A 16,834-nucleotide genomic window follows, 5' to 3' on the forward strand; every position below is an offset into this window, starting at 1 on the left:
CAGATTTGCTTTCACTTTAAAGTAGGTCCACGGCCACTTCATCTAACGCTCTTGATGTTCTTAAATCTTCCTGTTACGACTCCGAGTCAAGTGTGAATTGAAAGCACTTCAGACGATTCAGTGCGTGCAGGAAACTGAACAGATCATTCAAACTGATTCGCGAACCGATTTAGACAGATCTGCCAACTTTGTTTGATGAAGTCTTTGAACAGAATCGACTCAAAAGAGTGATTCATTTGTGAATTGAGCATCGCTCAAGCCCAGAAAAAAGATACAGCGCGCTTGGTATAAACTATGCATTTAACAACGTGTTGCATTAAAATAAAGTAACGAGAGGAACGTCGCCCAACGTAACAAAGTAAAAGTACATTTTTTCATTAGAAATGTACTCGAGTTAAAGTAAAAGTACCCACATTTAAATCTACTTTTAAAAGTACAATTTTACCAACAAAAAAAAATACTCAAGTAAATGTAACTAAGTAAATGTACTTCATTACTACCCACCTGACAATATATTCACACTATAAAATGTCATTAGATGAGTGTACTTATGGAGGGCTGAACTGCAGAGCTGCTGCAAACATATCAACATTGCTATGATCAGAATCTTTCTGAACTGCTGTTTTCTCATTTATGTTGTTTATTATTGAGAGGAAAGCACATTTTACATATTCACATCGCAAACAGTATATCGCTGCAAATGTATTTCAAATGTATTTTTACCCCTAAGATAGAAAAAAAAAAAAAAAACTTTGTGAGTTTATTGTGGCCTAGAAGAAGAAGAAGGAGATGGAGAAGCAGGAGATGGAGGAGAAGGAGATGGAGAAGGGGGAGATAGAGGTGGAGGAGATGGAGGAGAAGGAGATGGAGAAGGAGGAGAAGGAGATGGAGAAGGAGGAGATGGAGGCAGAGGAGATGGAGTAGAAGGAGATGGAGGAGGAGGAGAAGAAGATGGAGGAGGAGGAGAAGAAGATGGAGGAGGAGGAGGAGGAGGAGGAGGAGGAGGAGGAGGAGAAGAAGAAGGAGGAGATGGAGGAGATGGAGGCAGAGGAGATGGAGGAGAAGATGGAGGTGGAGGAGATAATCAATCTAAAGACAAGGTAAAATATAAATTATATAAAGCTATATAATTGTCATAAGGTTGACTTCAAACAAAATGTATATTCCATTAAAAGTCATCATGAATTAGCGTTAAACCTCTGTTAATTCTCAATAAGAACTTCTATAGATGTGTGACAGAAATAAAGTCAGTCTGGTTAGTAATAAGTGAAGCTGCACAGTAAATTCCCCGGTGTTAAATTAACACCACTCAGTGTTCATACGGGAACCACCAGCAGGGTTTAAAAGTAACACTGATGCAGTGTTAGAGTTAATTAGATAATTAAATAATTAATTGAGAGATGATTGTTCGATTATTGAAGACACCTGATGATAACAAGCAGAATCGCTGAAGAAAAGAGAAACAAAATAACTACAACTGACTTCCGGACACAGCTTTAGATGAAATCAACTGAAAAGACATGGAATCGCTCTTATTACAAACCAGTTTGACCTTATTTCTGTCATTCCTCTACAGAAGATCTTTTTGAGAATGAACACATTTTTAGATGAAAAGGTTTGGTCACCACTATGGTTGGGTGGTTTGACAATTTATATATATTTTTGTGTTAGTTGTTGTCTTTGTAACAGTGTTCACTGAAACATAATTTGTTGCAAAGGAAACCATAAACTAAGATATGATATATATTTCATCATCATCATAAAAAAAAAGTTTGACAAATGTCATAACTGACCAAAAGATGTAACTTGTTATTAACAGCTTTTTACCATCAGTATGTTTTTTTTTTTTTTTTTTCAAAGATCAAACATTGTGAGTTTTAACTTCTAAATACATTGCGAGAAAATAAACCGAAGACACACAGACAGACAGACAGACAGTAGGGCTGGGCGATATATTGCACGATATTGTTATGCGCATCTCGTCAGTAAAGCTGGTTCCTTGATTAGTAGTAAATCACCATCACCTGCTTTCAGATGGAGCGGCATTTACTACAAAGAGCCGTAGTTAACTGACAAGCTGAGCCATATCGCATCAATATCGCGGACGTATCACCAGCGATAATTAATGCGATATGGCTCAGCTTGTCAGTTAACTACGGCTCTTTGTACACAGCAAAAACTCCAGTGTTAAATTAACACTCCTGGGAGTGTATATGAACACTCAAGAGTGTTGAAGTTAATGAGATAATTAAGTGATTAATTTAGTGATGATTGAACATTATTGAAGACACCTGATGTTAACAAGCAGAATCACTGAAGGAGAAAATCACAAATTGTAAGCCACCGTTATGGCGGTCAATGTTTGCTTTAGTTGGGCTCTTGACCCTTATCTTATTAATTTTAGATTTTGTTTGGCTGCTGTATCTGAGTTATAACTGCCAGATGAATGAAGAAAAAAAGTGATCTGATGGTGTTGGTTATATTATGACATTCATCATTTGAACTTGATCACTGAACTCATTAAAATCCTTCTTTCTGACTTCGATTTACGTTGTTGGTTACAGCATAACTGTGAATCTGCATAAATGCCCAGAATTTTTGATATAATATAAAGGATTTCTTAAAAGTTGTTTAAAAAAAAAATCATACTTTTAGGCACACACAGATGTCAAGATTCAGTCTATGCATCTCAACAATGGTGACGAGCAGAATATTAAATTAGGAAAAGTAAATTACATAGACAATTCAGATCATAATTTATTCATACCGCAATGCATGATGGGAGACATTAATGAGTTGTGATTGGTGGCAGCCACTGCAACATGCTTTATTATTGTCACCATTGTTGAGATTCACAGGCTGATTATTGATGTCTGTGTTTTAAATGAATTTAGTTGAAAGTCTTTTGATCAGAACAATGTTTATTAAATATTTTGGATTATAAGTAAAGTACTGATAATCATAGGCTGAAGAATCACAAATCTACTGCTAACAAGTTAAACCAAACTATCTCAATAAGTTTCATTTTTTAGATCACAGCATGATTATGTCAAAACATAACCAACACTATCAGATCACATTTTACTTTGTTCATTTAACTGTTATAAATCAATAACAGCAGACGAACAACAGTAAACATTGAAATAAACATATAAGGTTCAAGAGCCCAACTAAAGCAAATAATGGTAACTTACAATTTGTGATTTTCTCCTTCAGTGATTCTGCTTGTTAACATCAAGTGTCTTCAATAATGCTCAATAATCACTAAATTAATCACTTGATTATCTCATTAACTTTAACACTCTTGAGTGTTAATTTAACGCTCATATTTTAACACTTTACACTCTTGAGTGTGGACTCATATACACTCCCAGCCCCAGGAGTGTTAATTTAACACCGCTCCATCTGAAAGCAGGTGATGGTGATTTACTACTAATCAAGGAACCGGCTTTACTGACGAGATGCGCATAACAATATCGTGCGATATATTGCACAGACAGACAGACAGACAGACAGACAGACAGAGCACGCACGCATGCACAAGAATGTATGGCGTTCCGATCGGCTCTTTAATATGACTTTGCTACATGCACTCGTCTCAATGAACGTGACGTCTGCGTCTGCCGAACGTCTCGTCTGCGTCTGCCACATCACTCGTTCGTGTGCCGTACGTGACGTCTGCGTCTGCCATAGTCTGCTGCAAGGGCGGTTTCCAGCACATTCCACACACTCATTCTTTATTATTTTTTCCCACTGATCTTCAGTTGTATTTTATTAGCAATTAAGTGATTTTACCTTGCTTATGTATAGCTTTTATTCCAAATAGTAAATATGAATTTACACAAATGTTCATGTTAAAATATTTGTTTGCCATTGTTTCTTGTCAACATATCCTGATATTCATTCATGTGCTGTAACTAAAAGAGATAATCGATCAGTTCATGTCCTGCTTGGACAGTATAGAGTCATAAAACGGTGTGTATATTTATTATTTGAATTTCTTAAACATTTCCAAAACTGTAAAAGGTTAGGTTATATTAAAATAAAACATTCATAAATTATTTCATGATAAAAATTAGCCTACTGAACTCATTTATAGTTAGGTATAAACGCAAATAATAATAATTCATTATTAATATCAGGCTAGTCTAGGCTACATATTTAGAAGACGCTTTTATCCTAAATGGGAACAAAGCAATTCGTCAAATGTCAGTCATAATATAAGATTATCACATATAAACACAAGATTTTGACGCATATCCAAGTGTTTGTGCGAAGTGTGGAGCGCGCTTGCTGCATGCCACAGAGGCACGGGCGCGAACACTTTCCTATCAACAGTGGGAACAACTTAAAATAGCCTGTAATAGCTGTAAACTCACAATAACAAGAAAACATTGTGCCTTTGTAAAATAAAAGAAAACAATCAGCCGCATGATCTCCGTGAACTGGAGCGCGTCTCAAAAATGAACTGAAACAGTGTAGGCCCTACTGTCTCACAGTCAGACTTGAGGAATATACATAGCTTGAATGGCTACTTTTAAATGAACAAGTTCAAATCGAAAGTGTCTGATTATGTAATCCATAAAGGTTAATTTCTCTCTAAGGCGCATCCGCAGCGGAGATGGAGATATGTTTGCAGACACGGATTTTAAAAAAACACTTTAAACAATTAAAATGCCTCTTTATTTTTTCAGACACATTTATTATAATTAGCCTACTTTTGCTGGTGCTTTGCAGCAAGATTTATGCGTGCGCTTGAGCTATAGCCTACCATGCATGCACCCAGTATTTAATTAATATAAACGTGCGATTAGTCGACTAATTGCTTAAATAAATTACTACTAGTTGACTACAAAAATCTTTAGTCTATGGCAACTCTAATCAATACATTTATTTGACATTTTTTACTTATTATTTATTGGATAGTAATTATCCAGTTATTTACATTACATTAGTTGAGTTAACATATATAGCCTAATTAGTAAATGAACGATAAAAAGAGATTAAATTAATATGCTAACCATGTATTTCTGCATTGCTTGTTCCTACACGAAAAGGACTGTTTTAAAGGTGGCAATCCTTTATACGTGAAGATTATACTGTATCTTGAAGATTGTTGTATTGTATCTTCTGTTATAAAGATGAAGATTGACATTTCGTTAATTAAAAATAATAAGCACATAATATTGAAAAAAAAAAAAGTTATGTTCTGTTATGTGTTTTGACTACTTTTTGTATTTTGTATAATTTTATCTCTAGATAACGAAGTATGAGTATGAATATGAATATGAATATATATATATATATATATATATATATATATATATATATAAATATAACTTTTTTAAAGGGCCTAATTTTTCCTGGACCTGCTACAATTGAGAATCACTTTAAGCATGCACGCTAAGACAATTTGAAGTATTCCACTTAATACACAATAAAACATATACAATAATGAACAACGTACCGCTTGCTGTTCTAGTGAGGACGGGCCGAAAAAAAATATTCCTTCAATTTATACCCACCCCACCACATACACCACAATTCTCTCTCTACACAACTTTAATAGTTGTGAATGCATTGCTGTACTATTTACTACATCTCACAATCCATAGTATATTGTTTATACAATTGTTATTTCCCTGTCGACTGGTAATATAACGGATTGCACTTTATGGACTTTTTATTGCACTTATATTGTAGGATTCTCTGATGTTATTTCGTTGTTATTTATAACAATGACAAAAAATAAAGAAAAAATAAAGAACAAACAATATTTACAAGACGCTTTTATCGAAAAAAGGAACAAAGCAATTCGTCATATGTCAGTCATAATACAGGTTAGACAATAATAATACAGGGTTTTATTTGATTATCACAAATAAACACAAGATTTTGACGCATATCCAATGGTTTGTGCGGAGTGGAGCGCGCACTGCGTGGCGCGGAGGCGCAGGCGCGAACACTTGTATTTTCCTATCAACAGTGGAAACAACTTAAAATGCTCATAATATATGGTCATATAGAAAATAATAATACATAATTCGCAACTACTTTTATTTGAGTAATCTCACAATAACAAGAAAACTTTTGATTTCGTAAAATAAAAGAAAACAATCAGGCGCGCTTTCATGATCTCCGTGAACTGGAGCGCGTCTCAAAAATGAACTGAAACAAAATAAAGCTTGAAATGTCCAATTTTAAACGAACAAATTCGAATCGAAAGCAAATACTGTCTGATAATCCGCATGAACGGTGCATATCTATCTAAAGGCGCATCCGCTTTACAGCGGAGATGGAGATGTTTGCAGCCGCGACACTGATTTAGAAAATACTAGTTTATTAGTAAAAACAATTAAAATGCCTCGTTATTTTTTCAGACACATTTATTATCATTAGCCTATAAACCACCTATAAATCAGCTCTCTGTATGGTTCCAGAGATGGCTCTTCTCATTCAGCACTGCGGGAAAATAATTTGGCCTTAGAAAACCAGTAAAATCTAAAAAAAAAATCCATATTAATTTGTGAATATTTTAAATGTTTAATAAAGGGGCAAAACGTCATAAACAAAAAGTCAAATAATAGTTTACAAACTATTTTTAAAAAAAAGTTTACAGTCGTTTTTTTTTCACCACAGGTGACTTATATATAAAAAATAGTAGCCTATTTTTCAATTCTATTCTTCTATTTAAAGGATCTAAACAGTGGTTGCGCGTTTTCTAGTTTACCAAAGTGCTGTAGCCTAGGCCTTTTAAAACTATAAAAAATTAAAAACACAATAACAACCCCAACAATAAGCTATAAAAATGCAATAGCCTATATCAAGTTTGTTTCTTCATATTTCTATCTTTGTGGGGGCATTTTGCCCTCAAAATGTGGGTTAAACAACACACACACAAACACACACATAATATCCTATATCACAGACGCAGACGTCACGTTATAAGACAGACGCAAGTGTCACGTTCATTGAGACGAGTGCATGTTGCACAGTCATATTAAAGAACCGATCGCAACCGCTGGCACACTGCACTGAGCTGTGTTGAGTAGAGTGTTAAATACGTGTTAAATACGTGTTAGAGAAAAAAAATAATTAATAACTTCACTGCCACACGTGCATGACGCGTGACGTCTGACTCGACACTTCACTGCCACGCGTGATTTACGTGACGTCTGCGTGACGTCTGCGTCTTAAAATGAATGGAATAAATAGCAGAAAAAAAAAAAAAATAAGACGTTGAGTGAGACGTTCATTGAGACGAGTGCATGTAGCAAAGTCATATTAAAGAGCCGATCGGAACGCCATAAGAATGAGCTTATGAATCACAACAATGGTGACATGCTACATGCTGCAATGCATGCTGGGAGCCATTAGTTTTATAATATGGTGGCTCCCAGCATGCATTGCTGCAGGAAGCATGTCACCATTGTTGAGATTCATATGCTAATTATTGATGTCTGTGTGTGTCTTAAATAATTTGCTCCACAATGTTCACAAAAAATCATAATTCAGAATGTCTGTTCTATGGCAAGAAATTATCATCTTTTAATAACAAATAACCATTTTTGGTAATTTATGAGATTAGTGCATTTTTCTACTTCATGATGGTTAAAACAACATCACTTGATCATCTTTGTTTCTGGCATACTTTGTAACAAATTATGTGTTTTGGTAAATACTGTTACAAAGACCACAAACTTGCATAGCAAAGCCAAGAGTCAAACTGCCCAACTAAAGCAAACACTGATCACCATAATGGTGAATTTACTAAAACATATTATTTCCAATAAAACATCAACATCTACCCCTCTATTAATTCTCAATAACTAGTTGGTAATAAGTGAAGCTGGTAATGCTGTTTGTGGAGTTGTTTAATCCTCCTCTGCTGAGATCTTCACAGATTTAATGTTGTCTTTTATCTTCAGTTGATGTCATCTCCGGAAGTCAGCTGTAGTTCTTGTGTTTCTCTTTTCTCAGTGATTCTGCTTTTTATCATCAGGTGTCTTCAATGCTCAATCATCGCTCAATTAATCACTTAATTGTTTCTGCTCGCCTCTTTTTCTGTTCTCACTGAAGCAGTGTTAAAGTTAATGAGATAATTAAGTGATTAATTGAGTGATTATTGAGCATTAATGAAGACACCTGATGTTAACAAGCAGAATCACTAGAACTACAACTGACTTCAGCCACAGTCTTAGAAGAAATCAACTGAAGAGAAAAGAAGACATTAAATCTGTGAAGATCTCAGCAGAGGAGGATTAAACAACTCCACAAACAGCATTACCAGCTTCACTTATTACTAACCAGACTGACTTTATTTCTGGCAGACATCTACAACATTTTTTGAGATTTAACAGAGGTTTAGATGTTGATGTTTTATTCAGGGGCCCTCCTTTCGATTTACAATCCCTCTCACTAAAGATTGCCCTCCGGTTAGCCCTAGCATCGATCAAGCCCTTACTGCCTTGAGTTCGGGTCTAACAACTGCAAGCTCATCCTCAAGCTAAGGCACGGATACATGCCCAAAATACCCTCAATTCAGAGCACTGGTTATTTCTCTCTCTGCTGTTTCCCCAACTTCCCCAAGTCTCATTTACTCTGCCCCGTTCGGGCGTTGAGAATATATATTGAGCGCTCGGCCCCATTCAGGAAGTCGAAGCAGCTTTTCGTGTGGCCGCACCAAAGGTCTTCTGGTCACGAAGCAGAGGCTATCCCAGATGTGATTGCCTTGGCTTACTCTTCCATGGGGCCCTAGAACGACTGTTGTTCCGCAGTTCTGAGCATGGCGTGATTAGACTGTGTTCCCATTGCGTCTAGCGACACAGTACGAAGTGAACCGTATCGATAGGGAACATCCTCGGTTACTAACGAAACCTCAGTTACTGTACAACTTGGGGTATCGTCGCTTCAGTCGAATTAACCTGATTTCTCATTTTCATTGTGGTACATAATTCAAATGAATGTTTTTTTGCGTGGTGGAGAGCAGGTTTTTTTTTTTGTTACTCCTTGTGTTTTTCGTTATTTCTGCACTTTTTTAGGCTAAGGTAAGCTAAGTTAGACTTACTTTGCATTCTTGTTGTCTCCGAGACGATGGGGAATATTTGCTGCTTCGGTTCTTGGAGCAGCTGAGGGGAGTTTGTGAGTTTTTTTTTTTTAAATGTTTTTTTGTTGCACCAGATAATGTTTACTCTTTGTACGATTATTACTATTTTTGTGTTTGCTATGTTTTTAAGATGTTGTATGAGTGGCACTGTTACTAATAGTAATAGCGATGCCAGAGTGAATATTACATTTATCAGTTGGAATGTAAGAGGAATGGGGCACCCGATTAAAAGGGGAAAAGTGTTTGCAAATTTAAAGACATTGTCGGCTGACATAATTTTTCTTCTGGAAACCCATATTAGACCCAGCGAACAGATGTGGCTTAGAGCAAGTTGGATCTCACAAGTTTATCAAGCCACTTTTTTCTCTAAAGCCAGAGGGGTGGCTATACTTTTTAGGAAATCTATTCCTTTCCGAATGCACTCTGAGGTGTCTGACCCTGCGGGAAGATATTATTGTATCCGGATTCATTAATAATTTCTTGATTACAGGTGTTAATGTGTATGGACCAAGTATAGATTAGGAAATTATTTGGGCTTATTCCAGATACTAACTCAACTAATTTGATAATTGCTGGAGACTTTAACTGCAATTTGATCCTCATCTTGATTGTCATTCTTCTCAAGTTCCTCATCCTATTCAATCTGTAGGTTTTTTAAATAATTTGATCAAATACATGAATCTTGCGGATATATGGAGCTTACACAGCAAAATCCCCAGTGTTAAATTTGCACTGTAGTTTCACTGTGTGATTTTATTATAACTTCAGTAAATTAGAGAAATATTAGTTTGAACGCAGCACTCATTCCCGTTATTTCAGGGAACAGAGCTTACATTAGTAAACGAGTACTTTTTTATTATTATAAGTTAGAATGTTTCACTAGTCTCATTATTGACCAAAAGTCACCAAGGGTTTTGCTGTGTATTAGCTGATTTGACACTTTTCATGCAGTGAAAGTGTTCTTAACAAAGGAATAAGACTTTGTTGAGATGACCTTTCATTCTTTAATTCTTTCATTTAAAACTGGCTCTGTCAATTTATGAACTAATATTTGCTGTTTTTCTGTCCTGTAGATTTTTAACGACCCCATTCATGGTCAGATTGCGCTGCACCCCCTGCTGGTGAAAATCATTGACACTCCTCAGTTTCAGAGACTCCGTCACATCAAACAACTCGGAGGAACATATCTGGTGTATCCGGGCGCCACTCACACCCGCTTCGAACACTCACTTGGGTAATTTCCCCTTTTTTCAGCTTCCATTTTATTTGACATGTAAATTTTTTGAATGTTTTAAATATAGCAGTTCACTTGAGTAAGGTGTAAGTGCAAGTAAAAAGTTTTCATTTTTAATTTAATTTATAAATGCAATTTTAAAACTGAATTAAAACTGAAAACTTTAAATGTGTATTGTATTTTTTTGTTGGACCCTTTGAAAACCCTTTAAATATGTTCAATAATACAAACATTAAAAAAAGTTTAATTCAATAAAATGAGCTAAAATAAAAATTTTGAACATTTTGTCACAACTTAATTTAACTGTGTACATCCTATCTAATAGATTTAAAACTGAAGGTTTCTTGATTTGTGTAGTTTCAACAAGAATGGATTGTTTTAGTTGATGTAACTAATTGGGCAGTGGATTTCCCTATGGATTAAATAACTGTATGTGTTTTTCAGTAAAGGGAAGTTGTCCTTCCATAACTGAACATTAAACACTAACGTGTCGTTAGTGTTTAATGTTCAGTTATGTTGCTTTTTGTTAAAAAAAAGTTCCTGTAATGTTGTTCTAATTTGTGGTTACCATTGTGCCGAAGACTGGTGCTTGTGCTTAGGCTGTGTGCAGCTACATGTCAAAGGTGCTGTGTGATTAGTTATTTCAGTCAGTGAGCAATATAATTAAATATATATTTTTTCTTAATTTAAATGTAAGATCACTGAATAAACCTCAAAAAAATAAAAAATAAGTTGCTCTAATAAAAAAAGATAGTTTGATGAATGTAATAGTTAAACATATTATCAGTAAATGATTTTGACCTTATCTAACTAAATTGTGTTGACCTAACTAAACGGAAGTTAAATTAATCTGTGTAAAACCTTTCTTCAGTTAATTAAGTAAGGGTAATGAATTAATTGTTTGAGTGCTCACATTTCCCCAAACCTTTTTTTGAGAAAATTAAAATCTTAAAGATACACAGCAAAATCCCCAGTGTTAAATTAACACTCCTCAGAGCACATATGTGTCCACACTACAGAGTGTTAAAATTAACACTGAAGCAGTGTTGAAGTTAATGAGATAATTAAGTTAACACTGAAGCAGTGTTGAAGTTAATGAGATAATTAAGTGATTAATTAAGTGATGATTGGCCATTAGTGGTGACACCTGATGATAACAAGCAGATTCACTGAAGGAAAGAGAAACAAGAACAGAAAAAAGAGAAACACAAGAACTACTGACTTTGAACCATTATTGCACTTATTATTTTACCAGTTTGACTTTATTTCTGTCATACATCTACACACGGTCTTATTTAGATTTAACAGAAGTTTAGATGGTAATGTTTTATGGAATGTTTCGTTTCATGTCACCATTATGGTGGTCAGTGGTTGCTTTAGTTGGGCTCTTGACCCTTTACTCTTTAACATTAGTTTTTCTCTGGTTGCTCCAAGTCTGTGCTTATAGAGCATATGTGTTGTGGCAAGAGAAACTATGATTTGGGCTGTGTTTCCCGAAAACATTGCAAGCCTAATTTGATCATATAAACCATTTGTTGCAGTAGGTCTGAGATCAAGTTAGGCTTAAGATGCTTTTGGGAAACGCAGCCCTGGTTATGTTTCGATGAAGAAATTACTAGTGACCTGATTCAATGATGTCACCCATCATTATAAACTGATTATCCAAATGCTTTATTAATTTTTCACTACAGTAGTTACTTCCAGGAATGTTTTAGGAATCTGAAGGTTTTAAAATCACACACAGACATCAAGAATCTACATATGAATCTCAACAATGGTGACAGTCAAACAAATGCTTAATGTTGCAGTGCATGATGGGAGCCACCAATCAGAACGCATCAATGGCTCACATCATGCATTGCAGCATGAATAAATTATGCAGCTGAATTGTCCTGTAATTTTCATTGTTTGCTTTTATTTTGCTATTGTTTTGTTCTGACTTGAGTAGCTTGTTTTGTGATGTTCAGAGTTGATCTGTTCGTCACTAGTTTGTTTATTGTCACCATTGTTGAGATTCATATGCTGATTCTTAATGTCTGTGTGTTTAAACACAATAACTTCTGTGCACAAAGTATTTTCAAATATTGCTGTTGGATCTCAAACTGTAGAATCTCAGAGCTACAATCACCAATAATAAAACAAGACATCAAACATATAGTCAAAGATTCATGCTGATAATGTCATTGTCATCAAAACATATTGTGAGCAGGTCATGTTTTCTCTTGCAGTAACAAATGTGCTTTATAAACACAATGTTGGAACAGTCAGAGAAAAACTAATATTAAAAAATGAAAAGGGTCAAGAGCCCAACTAAAGCAACACTGACCACCATAATGGTAACTTGAAAAGAAGAATTCCATAAAACATTACCGTCTAAACTTCTGTTGAATCTCAAGAACTTTTGTCGATGTATGACAGAAATAAAGTCAAACTGGTAATAATAAGTGCAACAATGTGTAATGACTCAAAGTCAGTTGTAGATCTTGTGTTTCTCTTTTTTCTGTTATTGTTTTTTCTCTTTCCATCAATGATTCTGCTGATTAACATCAGGTATCTTCAATAATGCTCAATCATCACTTAATTAATCACTTAATTATCTCATTAACTTCAACACTGCTTCAGTGTTAATTTTAACACCCTGTAGTGTGGACACATATGTACACTGAGGAGTATTAATTTAACACTGGGGATTTTGCTGTGTACTTCTTGCACAAGTATCATAATCCCCATATTAGAAATTATTCAAGGCACTTAGGGCCCTATCTTGCACCCAGCGCAATTGACTTTGTACACCGATGCATGTATCATTCCTATTTTGCACCCGCGCACAGCGGACTTTTCCCTCCACAGACGCACGTCGGTTAACTAAGAAATACATTTGCGCTCCCCGGGGCGGTTCAGCGCAAAGAGGAGGCGTGTTCCGGCGCAAACGTTCCCTCTTGCTATTTTACAGGTTTAGAAAACAATTCCGCCACTGACCGAAAAAAAAAAAAACAGTTTAAAGTCAGTGGCGCGTTGTGCATGTTATTCATATGCTATTTTAAGGGCGCATGCTTGGCCATAATCAATGTAGTGTGTGCACAACGCGCATACACTTTGATTCTCTCATCTACACACAGACGCAGCAGTTATCATTTTTGCAAATCATACATTATTACGATAGATAGATGATGATAGATAGATGATGATAGATAGATAGATAGATAGATAGATAGATAGATAGATAGATAGATAGACAGTTTATTATAAAAGCATATATCTAGCTTACACATTTACCCAAATTATCATACGCCTGTTTAACCGAAGTTAATTTGGGTGTGTTTCTCCATCCCCAACGGCCCTGACGAGAACGTCGGTCTCCTCGGCTGTGAACCGCTCCTGGCGTGCGCCTGGCAAATCTGCCGTTATAATAGCAATCCGCCATGGAAGAAGCGCGCCTGCTCTTAAAGGGAATGTGAGATGACGCTCTGATTGGTTTATTTCACGTTACGCCCAAACCACACCTATGAGTAATGAAGCTACTTCAGACCAACCCATTTTAGATTTGCGAGATCCGCCCACAAAGTTACTTGCGTTTTGCGCTTGATACTTGCGTTTCAGATCGTTAAAATAGGGCCCATAGTGTTTGGAGTCTTTGTGGTCAGTACGTTTTGCACAGTGGCTCAGAGAGAATTTTGCAGTATTGTAAAATACAGTTAACACTAAAACAAATAATTAAAATAATTTAATATGATGCACAAAAATAAATGTCAGGTTGCTTGTTTTTGTATTAAATTTTAAATTTATTCAACTGTGCTTATATAATAACTCCTATTCGGTGACCCTGGCTCCTAAATGTCAAGTCAAATCACCTTTATTTATTAAGTGAGTGATGACGTGAAGGTCAAGTATTTTAACCCATACTTGAAATTGGTCCTCTGCATTAAAACCCAACCCAGTTAGTGCACACACATCAGGAGTAGTGAGTAGTGAACTTTTAGTTTTAGTGAGTAGTGAGTAGTTTTTTTTATTAAAACACAGTGTGTATCCAGAGTTAATATTTATTAATCACACAGTGATTTGCTAATTAACACAGTTTTTCAGCCAGGAGAGAGAACTAATTAGTGAAATCAGCTGGCTGAGTTCATTGGTGGAATAAACATATGGCAGGACTTTTACTTTCTGACCCCTGGACTATACTCCTCTGCTCCTTCACAGCAAACTCTTCCCAGAGTTAAATCAACACTACTCAGAGCATATATGGTGTTAAAGTAACACTGACACAGTGTTAAAGTTAATGAGATAATTAAGTAATTAATTAAGGGATGTTTAAAAGTTAGTGGTGACACCTGATGATAATGAGCAGAATCACTGATGGAAAGAGAAACACAAGAACTACAACTGACTTCCAGCTACAGTCTTAAGGCTGGCATACACTGTGTGATGTCTGTGCGATTTTAGCAAGGTACCTACTCACACTGAACGAGTAGATCGCATGAGATGTAAAGCCAAAGCTCAGGATTTATATGCTCACACTATATTGTCCAAACGTCGAGCTGCGACTTCACTGCTCACACTATACGTGTGAAATATGCGCAAAACAGCGCGATAAACCCTCGTGCCGGGTTGCGCCTATAGACGATACATGTATCCAGAGATATTTTCAAAACAAGCATCAGCTATCAATATCATGATGATTTAGCATTTCCAATGTATGTATTAAATTATTATTAGTATTATTGTATTATTATTATTATTATTATTAGGGAAGGCCTAGGCTACTTTTATTATTAAATTGCTAGGCTATTATAATTAAATTGCCACGCAATAATTTTATAGCGCATAACCGCATAACCAACGCTCTGTGACGAGGATAATAAAATATTACATAGAAGCTACTCCTCCTCATTGAAAATTGTCTAAAACATTTAGGTTGACTACAATAAATTATAGGCATATAATTAATTATTAACAGTCTATAATATGTCCGAACACTGCAATAATTCATCAATGAAAATTTAAAAACCGCTTTATTTCAAAAACATTGTTTAACAAATTAATAAAAGAGGCACGGTGATACATCGCAGGTGGCTTGGAAGAAGTGGGTAATGGTTAATCCATTTTGCAACACGAACTGGAGTTAAGCAACAGTAATTTGTAACTAGTTTGAGCTACAGAACTTAAAGATCTCCCTCTTTTCATTTTTTATTTTTTATTTTTTTTTGCTGCAGATGAAGCTTCTGTTTTCGCGCAGGCGCAGTGAGGGGAAAAAACACTGAGTTTAGGGCAATATGTTTGTAGCTCTGCTTCAACTGTGCGATATAGTCACACAGTAAATTCCCCGGTGTTAAATTTAACACCGCTCGGTGTTTATATGGGAACCACCAGCAGGGTGTTAAAAGTAACACTGAAGCAGTGTTAGAGTTAATGAGATAATTAAGTGATTAATTGGGCGATGATTGAGCATTGAAGACACCTGATGATAACAAGCAGAATCACTGAAGAAAAGAGAAACACAAGAACTACAGCTGACTTCCGGAGATGAAATCAGATGAAGATAAAAGACAACATTAAATCTGTGAAGATCTCAGCAGAGGAGGATTAAACAACTCCACAAACAGCATTACCAGCTTCACTTATTACCAACTAGTTATTGAGAATTAATAGAGGTGTAGATGTTGATGTTTTATTGGAAATAATATGTTTTAGTAAATTCACCATTATGGTGATCAGTGTTTGCTTTAGTTGGGCAGTTTGACTCTTGGCTTTGCTATGCAAGTTTGTGGTCTTTGTAACAGTGTTTACCAAAATTACACATAATTTGTTACAAAGTATGCCAGAAACAAAGATGATCAAGTGATGTTGTTTTAACCATCATGATGTAGAATAATTCACTAATCTCATAAATTACCAAAAATGGTTATTTGTTATTAAAAGATGATAATTTCTTGCCATAGAACAGACATTCTGAATTATGATTTTTTTTGTGAACATTGTGGAGCAAATTATTTAAGACACACACAGACATCAAGAATTAGCATATGAATCTCAACAATGGTGACATGCCAATATTCTCATTTTCAAGTCAATATTCTGATTTCTGAGTTCTGAATTTAGATTCATAATTGTGATCACAAAGATCTGTGAAAATGCTCACAGTAAGGATGGATTTTGTTTATGTTGCTGTGTAAGAGTTTCAAACAAGGCCCTTTCCACCTCTCCACACATCTCAAACATTAAACCACTTGTCTTAGAAATGTTCTGTCAATATGCAACATAGAAGCACAAAATTATTAAATCATTAATAAATGATCAAATCAATAATCTTTTTTTTTTAAATGATGTAACGTAATGTAGTGATTCTGACAGGTCAATTTAGCTCAAAAGGAATTATTAATTAATTTTTAGGGAATTCGAAAGAATCACTTATTACGGCCATGCAAATGACTCGTCCAGCGTTCATTTGAACCGGCCGTAACTATCAGCTCTGCAGCGGATATAAATATCCAAACTAT

General features: G+C 35.4%; 1 protein-coding gene across 1 annotated transcript in view; it reads left to right on the plus strand.

Annotated features, from left to right (window-relative positions):
* Nucleotides 1-1,029: 1,029 nt before the first annotated feature.
* Nucleotides 1,030-16,834, plus strand: part of LOC311069842 (deoxynucleoside triphosphate triphosphohydrolase SAMHD1-like) — a gene marked incomplete at its 5' end in the record, with an annotated part of 69,618 nt that continues 53,813 nt past the window's right edge. The window contains 3 exons of the mRNA XM_084093326.1: nt 1,030-1,100; nt 1,861-1,870; nt 10,180-10,340. Coding sequence (XP_083949452.1) covers nt 1,030-1,100; nt 1,861-1,870; nt 10,180-10,340 — 242 coding nt within the window. The remainder of the gene's footprint in view (nt 1,101-1,860; nt 1,871-10,179; nt 10,341-16,834) is intronic.

This window comes from Abramis brama, assembly GCF_963993115.1.
Source record: "Abramis brama genome assembly, chromosome: 2".
NCBI classification, from domain to species: domain Eukaryota; kingdom Metazoa; phylum Chordata; class Actinopteri; order Cypriniformes; family Leuciscidae; genus Abramis; species Abramis brama.